The 19,110-nt window shown below is 31.2% G+C and overlaps 1 protein-coding gene and 1 pseudogene across 1 annotated transcript; both read left to right on the top strand.

Moving 5' to 3' along the window:
• The first annotated feature begins 4,788 nt into the window (after positions 1–4,788).
• LOC125864355 (probable aquaporin TIP-type alpha) lies at positions 4,789–5,930 on the top strand (annotated as a pseudogene).
• Positions 5,931–12,237: 6,307 nt separating this feature from the next.
• LOC125864350 (probable carboxylesterase 18) lies at positions 12,238–15,798 on the top strand. The gene is made up of 2 exons (XM_049544311.1): positions 12,238–12,944; positions 15,201–15,798. Exons 1-2 carry the CDS (start codon positions 12,342–12,344, stop codon positions 15,636–15,638), a joined length of 1,041 nt encoding a protein of 346 aa, XP_049400268.1. The 5' UTR covers positions 12,238–12,341; the 3' UTR covers positions 15,639–15,798.
• Positions 15,799–19,110: the final 3,312 nt, after the last annotated feature.

Raw genomic sequence — 19,110 nt, 5'->3', positions numbered from 1 at the left:
AAGGGAATTTTCGTAATTTCAAGGCATAAATTGGTACTTCTTTCATAAGCCACTTGTTACTGCTTAGTGCAGTTTTTTTCCAATAGTTAACTCATTCCCACTTTCTCCATTTCATTCTATGTTATTCTTTCTGAAGCTCTTGAAATTGTAGAGAAAATACTATCAAACGTTCTTAATTTCTTTGATTCTTTCTTTATTTTGTCTATTTACTTACAGGAAATTAATAAATTTTACGCTTTGCCATTGTTGAAATTTCCAAACACGCTGAAAGAGCAAATACAGTTCAGGTAACAATCTCTTTTCCAAGTTCAAATTTGAGTCGTATCATGTATGTTTGATTATTGCTCTGTTTCAGCTTCTCCTTGGGTTGTATCATTACCCTTATTTAGAAGGGACAGTTAGAGAGGACTAACATAGAATAAGAAAGTTGTACCAAAAGCAAGTTAAATTGTACTATTTTATTTTTTTCATAGAGTATATGTACTTATAGATATATTATACAGAAGGGAAAACTGTCGAACACTTTTCAACTATTGCCAAATAGGGGTATTTTTGTCATTCTGGTTTCCCGTTTGAAAGTGATCAGCCAGGCAGGGAAATTATTATCACTTCAACTTTTCAAAGGTTGCATTGTGTACATGTCTTTCTCTCTATCCATTCATCAAACACCTACTCTTCTTCAATTGACCTATAATTTTTAAGGCTTTGGAGTCATCCCCATTTTCCCCCTGTGCTATACTTTTTGTTTCTGCTTTTGCTTGTGTCTTGCTTCCTTTTTTTTAAAATTTTTTTTTTATATATACTAGATACAGGATCCGTGTTAGCACAGACTTAATATATGTTACTTTTTCTGTTGATTTTTTTTGTCATGTTATATTTTTCAAAAATCAATTTGATTAATTTTTAAAGTTAAATTAGATTACATTAATTCAATATTTAAAAAAAATAGATACTCAAGAACTATATGAAAAGTACTATAAATTCTATTTTTTGGCATATCAATATGATAAAAAATACATCGTAAAATATTTGTCAAAGTTATTATCGTTTGACTCTAAAAAATTAAACTATGACAATTAAAAGTCAACGGAGACAATATTTTTTTTTTCAATTTATATGACATAAATAGAATTTGGAAAGTCAGTTGAATTTTAATAGGATACTTAGATATTTTAAGTCATTAACTATTGTAATTTATATTACTTATTTTACGTAAGTTTTAAATAATACTACTATGTTACTCTCTCTATTCCATTTATGTAAGTTATAATACTACTATGCTACTCTCTTTATTCCATTTATGTAGCACGTATAGAATTTTGATAGTCAACTAAATTTTTACATGCCTTTTAACTTTTTAAATTATTAATTATCGCTGTATCCTAATTAACCGAATGTTTCCAAAAAAAAAAATTAATTTCCAGGAACAGGTTATTAATGCAATATTTAATTAGCTATTATAATTAGCAATATAACTACAGTAAGTGTAAATTTGGCCCCACAAGTCAAAAGAGATAGTCTCAAATAGGAAGCAATCACACGTGTATGGAGTACAATGCAATTGGGCCCACATATTCAGTAAAATTGTCTACAAGCATTCAAAAGATAGACTGTAAATAATTGAAAATAATATGACTTTTTTGTCCAAAAAAGAAACGCTACATCCATGTAAAGTTGAAGTACAAAAAAGTTAAAAGGATAAAAATTTGTGAAATACCAAAATAACCCTTGGTCGGTAAGCTGGCAACACACCCGAGAGGTGCTTGTCAAGCCGCTTGTATTACTCCTATATTACTCTTATATAGAAGTGGGAGTTAATAGGACTAACAAAGCAATACAATTTGTACAACCTATATAAAAGTGGGAGTTAATAGGACTAACAAAGCAATACAATTTGTACAATAAACTAAGAAATGTGTACTTGACTCTTTACTCCTATTTAGAAATGAGAGTTTGGAGGACCAACATTGCACTAAAGAGTTGGACTAAAAACTTTAGAAATTGTACATTGAGGCCCACCAAAAAGATAAATTAAAGTAACTTCATCTACTTTTACTTTTTCTACACATTGGAATGTGTACTGCTTTCTGTACACGTGTTTTTTTGACAATTTTGATTATATTTTTCTTTAAAATAATTATTGCCTCGATTTTTTTTTTTAATTTTTAACATTTATTTTTAATTTTAAAAGATTGGAAATTTTATGTTAAAAATTTAAATAATAGAAAAAATGATTTATTTAACTTTTATCATCATCAATACTACTAATTTATTTGACGTTTTTTCTTACTCTTTATCTCATCATTAATGTTATTTATATAATTTTCTTAAATCACTTATTTTTTCTTTTTTAACTCTTTTATATATAAAAAAGTTGGATATGTAAATGATGATATAACATTTCTTAGAAACTAAGATTACTATTTATCTAATTTCTCCAATTTTTTTTAAAAAATTGAAGATATCATTCGCAAATTTATGGTCAAATTTAAACTATTTGATTCTCGAGAAATAAAAAGAGGTCACATAAAATGGGACAGACGAAGGATAGCTCTCAATTAAATTTATTTCACTTTTTATTTTCCATTTTTAACATAATTTTTCAAGTTGGATTTCTAGGAATTCTATAGTAGACCCATTTAAATTTTACTTTTTTGTTTTAAATTAGAGAACTTGGCCGCACTTCGCGCGATCATTTAAATTAAATATTTTTGATTAATTTTATATTTACTCTGTTGTTTAATCGTAATATTATTATTTGTTTTAATAATATGAAGATTGTGAAAAAAATAAAGCTTCACAAATTTTACATCTATTGAATGAGGAAGAATATATTTTTTATCAAATAAGTACAAATATATCTGCTAATAACAAATTCTTCCATTGCATGATATGAAAATCCTTAAAGGATTTGAAAGGTCTTTAAGCAATTCCATTGAGTACCCAATGGTTTTGAGACTGCTTAACACATAGAAAGAATCTTTTTTATCTCATGGAAATGATTTAAAATGTCATGTATTAGTGCAATTGGTGAACTTATAGATTCCTGGTTATGAAAATGTTAGAAGATTATTTGATATACATAACGAAAGTCATGTGAAATGATTGTCATATTATTATTCAAGTTATGACAAGAAACTAACAAAGCAAGTGACTTAACACATAGAAGATATGTGATTTTCTTTCAGAAGAAAAGACAAGCTTCAATAAAATGGAAATGATCAATCCCCGAGTCAGAAATAATTTGATTATGTAGATGCAGAATATTTATTTGATTTGCATAAAGCTCAATCACAAATGGACTATTTATTTACATATGGAGACACAACAGTATCTTGGAAATTCAAAGAATCACATTAGTAACCACTTCTTCAAATCATGGAGAAATAATATTAATCTATGAAGTAAGTCGAGAGTGTATTTGGTTGGTATCATGATCTATCATATTCAGAAAATATGTGATTTTCTTTTTAAAAAGATATTCCAGCCATCATATATGAAAATGATATATAGCTCAATTGAAGGGAGGATACAATCAAAGGAGATCAGACAAAGTATATTTCACCAAAAGTCTTTTTCATACATGATCTTCAACAAAATGGTGAGATAGACGTTCAAAGACTCATTCAAGTGATAATCTTGTAAACTTATTCACTAAGGATTGTCAGCATCAATATTTGAGAAGTTGTAATATTATATTGGAATGCATCGTCTCTGAGATATCAAGTAAAGTTTTTATCAGGAGAAAAATACGCGTTGTACTCTTTCTCTTAACCATGATTTTATCCTAACTGGGTTTTCCTGATAAGGTTTTTAACGAGGCAACATTCAAAGTGTATTAAAAAATTTGTGTACTCTTTTTCCTTCACTAGGATTTTTTTCCCACAGGGTTTTTTCCTAGTAAGGTTTTAACGAGACATATTATCTATGGATATCCAAGGGGGAGTGTTATAAAATATAATAGTGTGGATGTCCACTACATCAAGAAATTACTCTTACCCATTATCTGGATAATTTTTCTCTATTATGAAGATAACCATAACCTCCATAACCTCCACCTTAATAAACATTATTCTTGTAACACTACATCTCCATAACCTCCTCCATTATATTCATGATTAATGTCATGTTTATGACCAATCTTTTGTATGCCTCTATGTTACACTATAAATAGAGGTATAAGGGTTCATATTGTATACACTTGAAGATTTGGTAAACACTTGAAAGAAAGAAATTATCTTATATTGTTCCTCTTATCTTATATTTTTCTTGTCTTCATCTTTATATTGTTCTTTTGTTCTTAAGCTTTATAACAATGATGTAAATTTCACATATTTTTGAGAAAATGGCCAAATGACCCCTCGTTCTATTAGCTAATTCTTAACTACACACTAATACTCTACAAGGATCCTATTACCCTATTTTAGTGGAACTAGTTTGTTAAGTATCTGCCTATATATAAGCTTGAAGTTACCAAGGAAAGGAATGACCTCTTTTACGAACTTCTTATTTTCACTTTTTAAGAGTATTGACAGTTTGAGTGTCAATAGTGCATATTTAACAAAATGAATTGACTCTTCCCATAAAATTTGTCTCCTTTGCTTGATATATATACGTAGACGTAACTTTCTTTCTTTTCTTGTATTTTAGTAACAACAAAACGATAGGTTAGGCAGTGGTAGTTGGAAAGTAATATTTATAACCCCATATCCATGCACAATATTTCAGGGAAAATGCATTAAAAGCTTAAGATAAATACTCGTAAATATCTTATTTTTCTCCTAAAAAATGGGTTCCAACAATAATGTTTTTTACGGTGATGAAGAAAGCCAGCTTTCTGGTGGTACTAATAAAGTTCAACCTTACTCTTCCACACCAAAAAAGTATGTGTGAAATTAATTTCTTGTTTCATTTATTATCATCTTTCCTTTAATTTTGTCAAGTTTGATTTCTCAGATGGTCACTCAACCAATATTTATTATCTCACTCCCTATAATTAGGACTACTGCTGATGATGACGGAAAGAAGCAAAATTTTCTCTCACTCTCTCAAAGACCAGGCGTTCCTGACTTCTTTTCTTTGGATGTTAGTAATATATTTTGATTTGAATCACTAATTAATTGACCATATTTGTCAGTGCCTAAAAGTTAAACTTTTTTTAATATAGGTATGGCGAGCGATGGGAGAACTCCTAGGCTCAGCGGTATCTCTACTTCGGAAAGTGACACGAAAATGTCAAATTTGATCATGTCAATTCTCATAGCAATTGTGCTCACAATTCTACTCCTGACGGTTGTTCCAGTGTCCGGAGGCCATCTCAACCCGGTTATCTCCTTCTCAGCCGCGCTAGTCGGAATTATATCTATGTCAAGAGCCATAATTTACATTGTGGCTCAATGTCTTGGTGCTGTTTTAGGTGCACTAGCTCTCAAAGCAGTGGTTAATTCAACAATTGAAGACACTTTCTCACTTGGTGGTTGCACTATCACAGTAATTGCACCGGGCCCAAATGGGCCTGTTACTTTGGGCCTAGAGACGGCCCATGCCTTGTGGCTTGAGATCGTTTGTACATTTGTTATACTCTTTTCTTCAATTTGGATGGCTTATGATCATCGACAAGCCAAGGCTCTTGGCCTTGTCACTGTCTTGCATTGTCCATTGTTGGTCTAGTGTTTATCTCAACCACGGTCACCACGAAAAGGGGCTACGCCGGGGTAGGGATGAACCTGGCAAGGTGTTTGGGGCCCGCGATTGTTAGAGGAGGTCACCTTTGGGATGGACATTGGATCTTTTGGATTGGGCCTACTATTAGTTGTGTAGCCTTTTATGTGTACACAAAGATTATTCCACCAAAACATTTCCATGCAGAATAAGGATACAAGCATGATTTTGTTGTAGTTGTTAAGGCTTTGTTTGGGTCGAATGTATGAAGGCCCAGATGCATTTAGTTTTGGGTTTCCTGTTTATGGGCCAATAATAAATGTGTAATTGGATTTGAGTACCAAGTACCACTCGATGTAAAATGTTTCAACAAGTTTCTCTCTCTTTTATAAAAGATCTGGTTGTTTTATATGAAAAAATTACTTAAATACACAACCTATTTTACTTTATTTTCTAAAAAATTTCACCAATTGGAAAAATTACAAGAATTCCTACTCTTTTTTATTCTCGGATACATCACTTTACGCGATGTATCGATCAGATACAACACTTTACGCGATGTATTGGGGTTGGATACATCACTTTGCGCGATGTATCAGGATGTACACGATGTATTGAGACGTTGAGTGGTGTATCCGAAACCGAGACGCGATGTATTGGGGCATTGAACGATGTATCAGAAACCAAGACGCGATGTACTGGGACGTTTTGGGATGTATCCGAATTCACCAAATTTAAGGATTTTTTGTAATTTGAAAAGAATAGGAAAATGATGTAATTAGCTCTTAACACTATGAAAATTGTCTAAAATTCCCTTATTTTAAATGTGTTTTTATTTATTTATTATATAGTTAACTATTTAATCAACTTATGATACTTGAAAAAAACGTTGTATAAGTAACATTTCAAATTTATCGTTTCTCTCCCTTCCCACCAACACACAACCCACACCCCTTGACCATCACATACTTTCCGCCCCAAAACCCCTACTCCCCCACTCCCTATCCCTATCCGCTTGGATAACATTTAGCTAGATAACATGTAAATGAAGGGCAGATCTATTTAGGATGATGGGGGTGCCACACCACCCACAAGCTTCGATGAAAACTTTATATATATATATATATAGATATATAGATATATATATATACAACATACAGATAAATAATATACATGTCACCCACAGTACAAAAGTACTCTGTGGTGCCAGAAGTAAAAGGATGAATACTTGAGCCTTAGGTCGTGGGATTGAATCTGCTTAACATATTTTAATTTTTTCTTTTTTTTTAAAACTGCTGGAATGTTTAAGGTTCCTCTCATAATCAACGTTTCAACCTTTTTTTTCTTTTTTTCTTTTTGCCATTATTTCAAATTATTTTGCTACTTTCCTTATCTTTAATTAGTAATATAAGTATGAAATTTAGCCTAATTCATCCCGCTTCTAACATTTGATATTTTTTTCTATCCTATATTAATCAGTTATATTACTAAATATTTGTCAATTAACAAAATTAAACAATATTTTTTTTTATTTTCATTATACTAACAATTAATTTTTCTTGAAAGTGTAACCAAAATTTGTAAAAAATTGCAAAAAATGATCTTAAAGAGTAAATTAGTAAACTATCGTTTTTATTTATAATTATTTAAAGAACGCGTAAAAAAAGTTATTAACTAATACAAAAAAAGAGAAAAGGGTATAATTTTTTTTTTCTTCTCAATAATTTCATAATTTCATAAACACTTAAATGCATCAAATATTCTCCAACAAGAAAATATAACGGAAAGATCATCAATAATCTTGACAAATAATTATATAAGTCTTGCTACTATTTTCATGTAACCCAAAATCAAAAATCATCCATAAACTCCTACATATATACATACTCTCTCAATTTATATGATATCTTTTTATTCTTGAAATTCAAGCCTCAACTACCATAATTTTTTTTCATAAATAGCCCACTGATGACACCCAATTTTAACCCTCCACAATATAAATTAATCATTTCGAGCTTCGCCAATTTCAAATGATTTAAAATTATTAGTTTTATAAAATTTCTAAAAAAATAAAATAATAATGGAAATAAATAAATAATAATAATAATAATATAGTTTGCAAGATTTTTAAATAGTTTCTCACTTTTCATAAATCTTAGATGATATATATGTTTTACATAATTATGTATATAATTAGTATATTTTATGATTATTCAAAAATCGTCTCAAAAAAGATTTTATATTTTAAATATTAGGAACGGTTATAATTTTGAATTAATGAGTTTATGAAATTCAAAATACTTTCAAGCTATGTTTAAAGTAATTTTATCATTTTTTAAATAAATATGTATATTTTTGCAATCACGTTATTTTATAAATATTTGAAAATCATCACAAAAGTTTTTACATTTTAGTTAAATATTTCATTAATTTACTTTAAGTTATAGTTATAATTTTGAGTTAATTAGTTTTGTAATTGAATTAATTAGTTTATAATTAAGTTAATTATTTTTTATTTCGTTAAGATTAAGAAGCTCATTAATTAATTTGTATTAACTCGTCTTGTTTAAATTTTAGCCGAATTCACCAATTAAATTATATTCGGCAATAATTGAAATCCATTATTTAATAACAATTTATCCCATCTTTTAAGAATAATTTTGGGCCACTTCCTAAAGGCCCAATTCTAATTCCCTATACAACAAATAATTCCAACCCATTCCAAACAACAACTCAACAATAATTCCAATTCAATACCCCTTTTCCAGCAGTCCACCAAATGACCTGCGCCCAGCCCAATTTTCAACACCAAACCGACCCATCCCATTTCCCTTCCAAGTTCCAAAGCATACAACAGTACACATACAATTCCAGATGACCCCTTCGTCCATTTTTTTCTTCTTCTTCACGTGAAACGGCAAATTCGGCGTGAATTTCACGAAATCGTCCATACATTGCAGCAATCATCCCATCCCCTTTTTCCTGTTTCAGAAATTTCCCATCACCTTTACTGTGGTTTCGAAAATATGAAGGGATTGAAATTATTGTTTGAATTCTCAATGGATTCCCCCCCCCCCCCAAAACGACTCTTTCTTCTTCTATATATTCCCTCTTTCAATCCCTGTTAGGAAAAGGGGGGAAAAAAAGAGATAGAAAAAAATAATATAGCAAGGTATAGAGAAATATAAATCTATAAGAGGTACTCTCGAAACAGAGAAGAGAACCATTTTTTTTTCAATCTGAGCTCTACCCTCTCCATTCGTTGGTTGAGAATTTCCAAGGTTTTAAGTCGCTGATTGGTGGAGGAATCGTTGTTACCTCGCTCGTTTTCGTCTCCGTTCGCTGCACTTTGGAAGGTAACACTCATTTTTGCTTCAAATATTTTGCTCTTAACGTGTTGTTGCTTGATTCTCGACTATGTGAAGTTGTTTACATGTCAGTATTTGGGGATGTCTATGACTCTTGGTTGACTGCGAATTAGTGATAAAATTGGTTCAATAGTCCCTTGATACTGTTCGTTCTTCGTTTTTTTTAGATGGTTTAACGCTCGTTTCAGTTCATACTGCTCTCTGTGTTCTTCCTGAATTCATTGGTTGTCATGCTTGCTTTAAAATTCTTGTTATCCATTTATTAATCTTTAGGATGCCGCTCATTTTATTTTATTTTCCAAGTATGTCTTGAGGGTGTTTTAGGAATCCTTATGATGGTCTTGGGGCGTGGTTTAGCCTTCTCCTTTGAATATTAGACCTTGTCTTCTATTATTGGATATTGTTCGGGTCTAGTTCGGTTGAGTTTATTTTCTAAGAATTATGAATATTTTTCTGTTGATTGTTGCTAGATGGCATGAAATCTTGATTTAGATTAACTTGACGTAATAGGCTTCGATCGAATTCGTTTTTTGGGGTTATGATCTATAGAAGTGTGTGTTATCTGGTGACTACTTGAATCTGCCTCTTCTTCACTATTTTGTAAATAAGTTTGGCATGCAATTTTGCTCTTAATGAGGATTAGCAATATTTACATTACTTTGGGAAAGTACTACTGCCGGTTTGGATTAACTATCTTGTTTGCTAATGGATTTTGATTTTAAAAAAAAAAACATTTTCATGTCTTTAAATGTTCAAATTCTATTAAAAGTGGGCTTCCATAGTTCATTTACACACGTGAAAAGTTTAGTCAATTTGGCTTTAGATTGGTAGTCTAGATTTACGTTGAATAGGTTTGTACCTCTTTCAAATCGTCTTAGTTCTATTTTATGTATCTTGGTTGTGTTGCATAGAATTAATGCGTCCTCCATTACTAATTTCTATTTCGTTTGTTCCTTTCTATGTATGAACCGGCCCTTCCGAGTATTTGGAAACCCATCTTCCTTGCATTTCATTGATTGGGCCTTAGAGGCCCAGTTACATTTTCTCGATCGAGTCAACCTCATTTCCGAGTGAAAGAAATTGACGAACAGGTGGAAAGCAGTAAAAGGGCTGAAAACTGAATTTTTGGATCCCAAAAAATCCAAAAGAGGGCAGTATACATGATGTATACACAAATATACATGGAAAGAACAACGAATTACAGGTCAAGAATGTAAAAATACAAGGCTGAGGCGAAATACAGGTGCCCGAAAGAAAGAAATACATGAAAAGAGCTAATATATAAGCTCATATACACTGATATACATTCAGTGTATACGCAAAATGGAAATGAGATTGAAGCTTAAAAATATAGCGAAATTGGCCCAAGAAGGGGCCCAATTTCATTATCTCGTTTACTCTTCTAATTGTTTGATTACGTGTTGACTAATCTTATTTAACTATAACTTTAAATAACTTAATTAGATTCTCCAAAAAGACGAGTCATTTTCATTGTGTTGGTTTATTTTAACACATTCCACTTGTTGTTTTCATTTATTTTATTAATCAAATATTGGTCAAATTTTATATCTTCAATTAAGTTAAACTTTTGTACTTAAAAGAGATGTTCTTTAATGCTTTTTTGCTTAATCATATTTTACTCATGTTAAAATTGTTTTAAGTTAAAGTATTTTTTATTAACTTTAAAAATGTTAGTCAAACCTTTTCAATTAATAAAAAATAATAATACTTATCATTTTCGCAAAAGGTTTAGTCAATTAATAGGAAATGATTTTCATGTTTTAATTTATTAAATTGGTTTAAAACAAATTAAATAAATTCTAATTAATCTAGTTTTATTAAAATTCTAATCACTTGTATTTTTGAGTCAAAAGTTCCATTTTGGATCCCTTCCTCTAAAATAAAATAAAATGTGGCATTTACTTAATTATTTTCTCAAAGCTAATCAAATATTGTAAATTATTTTTTCATGTTAAACCATTCTTTTCTAAAAATAGTCAAAATATATTTTAGTCAAGTCGCAGGTCAACTGCATGTTAGCGGACAGTTCGAATGCTTAAACCCTTCTCGAAGTGTAAATTGAACCCCGAACCCTCTTTGGTATTTTCAAATGATTTTTTCTGTTTAAATCTTTTAAAATTATAAGTTTTCTTAATTTCTTTAAAAAATTACGTGGCGACTCTTTCTAAGTATTTCTCAAATTGTTTTATGCTTAGAACATTTCAAAATAGTGATTTTGCTAAGGTTAGTAAAATTACAGCACGCCACCTACAAGCTCTTTTTTTTATATATTTTTTTTATAATTGTTGTTTAATCCTATTTTATTGATTGAGTTGTCACATAGATCGAAAAAGACGAATAATTCAAATCAAAATAAAGTTGATTTAGTGGATGAGTCTACTTGGCACCCATAGATAGAGGCGTATCCAGGAGGGAGTCACCGGGTTCACGTGAACCCATGCTCTCCTCCTAAATTCATATATAGTAGTGTTATTTTAAAAAATATATGTAAACATGGATGTGTGAATCCACACTTGAAGTATCATATAATGTTGTGCGATGATGATTGGGTGCACCTCTAAGGCTAGAAATTTGAATCTTTCATTTATCTTGTTTTATATTCTTTTTAAAATTGGGTAACATCTCTCTAAGTGGTTTGGATAGATAAAAAATAATTTTGGAGCTATGATTTTAAAATTTGAATGATTTTCAGTGATAAGAATCTAAATGTTAAACTGATCAAATTTATTTCTTAATCCATCTTTTCGTAATAGTGCACCCATCATCTCAAAATCCTAGATACTCCTCTGCCCATAGACTCTAAATCCTGAATCCCCCTATGATGTAAATGTCTTTAAAATAATATTTTCTTACTTATCAAACACTAAAAAATAAATAAATAAGTGACTCACCTATTTTCAACGTGGGCATGTAACCTAAGTTGGGGGATAGGGATGGCAATGGAGCCGTGTGGGGCGGGTTGAGCTTAACCCACAATTTTTTTTATTTTTTTTAAAAAAAGTGACTCACCTATTTTTCAAAATAAAATTAAAAATTTCTAAATTGATTTTTTTTCTTCGTTCCAACCTGAAAAAAGGGCTTCTATTTTTATTAAAAAGTAATTTCACTAATTTGTCAATCACCTCATTTCTTAAAAAAGTAAATACCTTTTGTTTTTTTTTTTTTTGCTTTTTGGACTCCCCAACTGCTTGGCCAAACAGGCTCTTAAATCTTACTTATTGTGCTTCTTCACAACTAATTTTTCTGCTTCCACACATCACGATTTCTCTCCGTTTTTTTCTTTCATCATCTATGGCGCAACAAGAGAAGAAATCATCTCCAGGAATTCCTTGGAGGACACGAATTGCACTATCCTTCGTCTCTACAATTACCGACTATTCTCGCCGTCAAAACGGCACCGTTAACCGCCGGCTACTCGGGATCTTCGGCCTTAAAACTTCCGCCAATCCAAATCCAGTTAACGGCGTTAAGTCATACGACGTCACCGTAGATTCTTCTCGCGATCTCTGGTTTCGCCTCTTCATTCCAACTACCGATGAATCTCGGAATTTGAGTTCACTTCCGATCATCGTCTTCTTTCACGGTGGCGGATTTGTGTATCTCAGCCCGGATACGACGGCGTACGACGCCGTATGCCGACGTTTCGCGAGGAAAACCCCGGCTGTTGTTGTCTCTGTTAATTATCGGCTAGCTCCGGAACACAAGTATCCTGCGCAGTATGATGATGGATTTGATGTGCTGAAGTTCCTTGACAATGAGAAGAACCGTGAGCTATTGCCGGAAAATGTCGATTTATCTCGCTGCTTCCTTGCCGGAGATAGTGCCGGCGGGAACCTCGCTCATCACGTGGCTAAGCGAGCATCTGAAATGACGTCGACCTTTGATGCACTGAAGGTATGGTCCCTCTTTCTCTCCATTTTTCTACTCATATTCCATGCCTATATACATTTGTCACGTCACTAATTTATGTATTGCCTAACTTTTCTATCGTTTTAAATTTTTTTGATTGTGTCATTTTCAATAAAAACCGAAACGTTGGTATCAATTTTTATTTAGATATTTTAATTATTTTAGACACAATATACTAACATTTTGTCATTTTATTACAATCTCCTAAATTCTAAGTAGGTGTTAATTATAGATTAAATATGAAATTAGATCATGTCAACTCATTTAAAGTCCCAAAAAAATACATTAAAAAAAAAGAGAGTAACCAATGACCAAATGACATGTGATTTTTTTTATCCAAGTAATTAAAAATAAGATTTTGACAAATTAAAAGCATCTCCACACAATCATTTTCTCCATCATATTCCTCTATTTTTATTGTTTTTTCCTCCACAATCCATACCCACACAGTCATCTTCTTTATCTATCATATTTCTTTATTTTCATTAATATCTTTTCTACCATACCCTCACCAAACAGTTATTTTCTCCGCCTTATTTCTCCTTTTTTCTGGTCTTTTCCAACATATTATTTCTCCTTTTTTCTGGTTTGGATAAAAGTAAAGTATTAAGCGCTTCCTAATACTTGAAACAAAATATCATAATTATCTCTATTTTTATTTTAAGCATTCTAAGTTATCTTGAGTTTAGTTATTAGTGCGTTTTTTAGTTCAATTTCTTTGGCTTAATAACTACTGACCTTGTAGTGATTTAACTTCGTTCAATACATTAATGTAAAAAACTTTTATTTGCGTTTAGAACTTAGAAGTTGAAATTCTACACGTTTTTCTCAAAGGAGTAGTTTGTTTGACATTAATAAAATTCTACTGTTGAAGTTAAGACTTTTTAGCAGGCACCATTAATATTATTAAAGGTAATAGGAGCATATTTTGTCAGAAGTATTTAAAGAGCTTATTTATAAATTCGTCATGCTAAATGAAATTAGGTATAAGGAGGTGCCAGACTGGTCCAGTTCAGGAAAAATCCAAAATTCAAATCCGGCCTACAGAGTTCGATGGGGTGGTTGTAAAATTAAATTTTATTTTAAAATTAAAAAATATTTAATTTAATAATTACATTTATATAACCAAATATAATATTAGAAATTAAATTAGTACAAAGAAACATACTAGCAGATGATCATTATATTAACCAATTATATATTCCTCAGAAAGAGAGGAATTGAACAAAAGTGGTTCAGTATCTATTTTTGAAAAAATAAATAGACATGTGCCTCCAAAAAATAATTGTCCAATCTCAATCAATAATTGTTCTAGAGTCTACTACATAATTTTCTTCCTTTGACAATCAAACCTTACCATCTTTTCACTTTTGGTAGCGTGCGTGATTCTAACAGTTAATACTTCAAATGATCATTCAACTATGCATTTTTCTCTCATAAAGTAATTCAATTTTCAATTTTCACTCAAAAGTTACTCAACTATCCACTCTTTCCTCAGAAAGTCACTCAATTTTGAATTTTAACTCAAAAGTTATTCAACTATCCACTCTTTCCTCAGAAAGTCACTCAATTTTGAATTTTAACTCAAAAGTCATTCAACTATCCACTCTTTCCTTAGAAAGTCACTCAATCTATTTAATTATTTTTTAAATAAAATTTGCTGATATTAATTGTTTAAATTTAGGATTAAAGGCAAAATAAAATGGGTCATATTATATTTTTTAATGGGTCGGGTTAGGTGGGTGGATCACTAAATGGTTTAAATGGTATTTTTTATTTTTTTTAAATTTTGATTTGTTATAGAAACAATTAATATCAGCAAATTTTAATTAAAAAACAATTAAGTAGATTGAGTGACTTTCTGAGAAAATAGTGGATAGTTGAATGACTTTTGAGTTAAAATTCAAAGTTAAGTGACTTTCTGAGGAAATAGTGGATAGTTGAGCGACTTTTGAATGAAAATTAAAAGTTGAGTGACTTTTTTAGAGAAGAGTGCATAGTTGAGTGACCATGAGGTATTAACTTGTGATTCTAATTAGAGACTTTTCGCCACGCCCACAAATTACATGGAATTTGCCAGTAAAAGTAAGACAAACAAATTGAGTATTTATTTTGAATGTCACTACTCACTAGCTAGCTAGTATGAAATAGTGGTACTTTTAAAAATGTATATACCCAAAATCTATGCATATTAAACTGAAGGGACAATTTCCCCTCATGATTCTGTATTATGTGGTCTAGGTAATTGGACTGGTGGCTATACAACCCTTTTTTGGAGGGGAGGAACGAACGGAATCAGAATTAAAACTAGTAGAAGTTGACGCATTGATATCAGTGAGAAGAACAGATTGGATGTGGAACGCGTTCCTGCCACCAGGTGAAGGGATGGATCGCGATCATGAGGTTATTAATGTTTGCGGTCCAAGGGCTGTTGACATATCAAAGCTGGACAATTTTCCAGCAACGATGGTAGTCGTGGGTGGTTTTGATCCTCTTAAAGATTGGCAAAGGAGGTACTATGAGTGGCTTAAGGTGTCTGGCAAAGATGTTCACCTCTCAGAGTATCCAACTATGGTGCATGCTTTCTACATTTTCCCTGAGGTTCCTGAAGCTACACAACTTATTCTTGAGGTTAAGGACTTTGTTCATAACCAATGCTCTAAGGTTGTGAAGAATTGATGTGCCATGATTGATCACTAACCAAGATGTGTAGTATTATTAGGGTTCTCATGGAGCTTAAACAAGTAAAAGAGGCATGTATTCATGAGGATCCATGTGTATGTTTTGTTGTAATAAACAAATTGTTGCTACTTTTTATATTTATGCTAGTCTAATTGTTGTATTTCATTTCTTCAATTCACACGTTTTGAAATAATTTTTTCTCTGAAACTTATGTCCAGTGGGGCATAAGGTTTTTAGAAATTAAAGTCAATGCCCTGTTGAAAAGTGTCACATCTAATGAACAAGGGATGGATGGTTCCATCTCCGCTCATGGACTAGCTTTTACGGTTGAGCAAAGCTAGCACAATATTCATTTTTTTACAAGGTACCAAAGCAAGTCCCATCTCAATAATTGTGTATCGATATTGGGCTTCCAAATTAAGTTGCTCACACATCAGATGTCCAACATGGGTCGTGAGGTGAGGTGGAAGTATCCACATCAAAGAAAAAAGGGATGGGAAATTTTAAGTAATTTAATTTTGTGAAAGTAAAGAAATTTTTTGAATTTTGTAATTTTAAATAAAATATATGTGGAATATATCGAAATATCATTTAATTTTGTGGATAAACATGTCACGTAACTAAATAACTTCCAAAAAACAAAAGACGCATTTTTTAATTGAAATGGACTAAAAAGATTGGTAAATCCATTTGTAGAAGTACTATCCTAATTGGATATTTGATTACATGCACAAAATTACTTAAATATATAGTACATACTATTATATCTTTAAAAGTTTAGCAGGTTCAACGATAAGAATTAAAAGATCAAAACAGTTAAATTTATATCTTAGATTCTTTTTTTTTTTACATAAATACATACATCTTCTCAAAATCCTGAATACACCTCTATTTTAACATCAGCTAAAAAAAAGTGAATTATTTATATTGGGACAGAGGGAATACAAAGGGACTACTAGCAAAGAGAGTGTATGATATTAGTTGGACATACTTATTGTTAGGATTAGTAATGAAAGGTTTACTTTGCATGATGCTACAGATCAGGGGGTTGTACAATGCAAATATGGAGTATGTGAACCCTTGTAAATTGTGGCTCTCCCTAAATTGTGGCGGTAATGTTAGGATCAAACGGTTATCACCATGCCAAAAGGTATTGCTGATAGTAAAAGCGTAACTTTCTTTCTTAACTAATTCCACCATGCATGACTCCGACCTAAGCCACTTAACCTCCTGTGGGACTTGCAATAGGCAGGATGTCGACGTTACCCAACTGTAAGATGAAAGATTTTTCTTGATTTAACAATACATTATAATTTATAGGCATAATACACAAATATGACCCTTAACTTGGCGTCAGTTGGCAACCATGACCCTTAACTTTGGATGTGCACAAGTAGGCACTTAAATTTGTATAAAATTGAACAAGTAGATACACGTGTCCTACATGACATGATACACGTAGGATGCCATGCATGACACAAATTTTCCATGTAGGGTGCCAGTAGGAATTTGTTCAATTTTATACAAGTTTAAGTGCCTACTTGTGCACATCTAAAGTTAAGGATCATAGTTGCCAACTGACGCCAAGTTAAGAGTCATGTTTATGAACTATGTCTAATTTATATAATTACAGCCACCCACCTCCAGTACTTGTCTATTTAAAGAAGTAGTTTAGTTGATCTTCTTATCCTGACATATCTTCCTTACCCATTTGTGCATGTACTTTTGCGAAGATCACATTCATGTTCAGTAGGTGCAACTACATATCTAGGTACTAATTTATTGCACTTTGAATTATATGGATTCATCATTAATAACAACTTGTTAACTGTCCATATGTATGTAACTTCAAAGACATGTTACTCATGCATTTAATAATAATGTATATAGTATATAGTGATCATAAAGATTTGCAATATTTTACTATAAATAGATTTGATTTAATTTAGCTTGTGATCTTAGAATAAAACATAAGAGTTTGATATCTTAGTTCCCAATCAAGATTTTCTACAAATTAAATAAATCATCCACCTAACTCTTATGACTTAGTAATTTCTCTTTATCTCGTTTGTTTAATGCATAAATAATATTTAAGTCGTGTTCTTTTGTGTATCTTACTAATCTTAGTATATGAATTCTTATGAAATAAGTTTAGAAGACTCTTATTATAATTTGGCTTCAGGTCATAAATTTCATCAAATCGTCCCTATCAAAAACCACCTACTTCTGGAAATATGATTTGTCCTTAATTCCTGGAATTACATCATCCTAACAATGTTAAAAAGGCTTTACCTGTCCATATGCAAGTTATAATATGAATCTTGATGATGTCACAAACAAGGGGAATATTACAACAAATCATGTAATTTATTTATTAATGAATAATGACAAGTAAATCTTTTCAATCATAGCTAAATAGAAGTTTCTCAAAAGTAGAATTAATAAGACCTTATATATAAGATCAATTTCTCAATTTTTAAAAAATAGATTGATTATATTGTTAATTGAAAAAAATTTACATATTCAAAGTTATGCGAACAATTGTAATATTATTAAACTCATACGTCATACATGAAACTCTGTGAGAAAGATTGGTAGATCGTGTAGATTTAGGATTATGACAAGAATGATAAATAATCAGTTTGGATTTATATGTCCTGTAGATCTAATACAATGAACAAGATTGATGAAAATTTAATTATCACGAAAAGAAAAGATCTACCTATGGTGTTCATTGACTTAGCTAAGGTACAAATAATCAAAGATCTTATGGAGCAGAATTACAAATTTGTATTGAATACATAAGTGTCAAAATGACATGTATGAAGGAGTTGTCACTAATGTGAAAATTGTTAGACAATTGGCATTTTTTTCAATTTATTATTTTTACTAACTTCAGTTTAGTACTTCCTACTTTCTAGCTAGACTTAGTCAACTTTAGTTACTTAACTTTCTAAAGTTAGTGGCCCCTTTTATGGCGGTTAGTGACACATGTTCTTATTCAGTTTTAACATCCACTCTGTAAGTGGCTACCAGATAAGAAATTGTTAGGTTTTTTCCTTGTATAAATTCAGTATTTCTGAAAATTAATATATAGCTGAAATTTCATAAGTTCACTATGTTTTTATTCTTTAAATCAGTTTCTTGAGTGCTTCTATTTTAACAGTGGTATCAGAGCCTCTAGTTGATCTTACAGGACAAAAAAGTTTTAACCTACAATGCAAATGACATCCAACAATCTACCTTTAAATCCATCATTCACTTTCACTAGTGAAAATTAACAAATCTCGTTTGTGAAGATGCAAGCTTTTCTGGAAGTATATGAACTTTGGGGAACTGTGATAGAAGATAAACCAGTTGCTGCTCTACTAGCAAATCCTACCTTGGCTCAGATCAAATCCAACATCGAGGAGAAGGCTAAGAAATCTAAAGCCAAGTCGCTTATGCAGAATTCTACGGTAGATTCTGT

Source organism: Solanum stenotomum, chromosome 5, assembly GCF_019186545.1.
Source record: "Solanum stenotomum isolate F172 chromosome 5, ASM1918654v1, whole genome shotgun sequence".
Classification (NCBI taxonomy): Eukaryota; Viridiplantae; Streptophyta; class Magnoliopsida; order Solanales; family Solanaceae; genus Solanum; species Solanum stenotomum.
The sequence above is the reverse complement of the archived record's forward strand: the minus strand, read 5'-3'. Positions and strand labels throughout refer to the sequence as shown.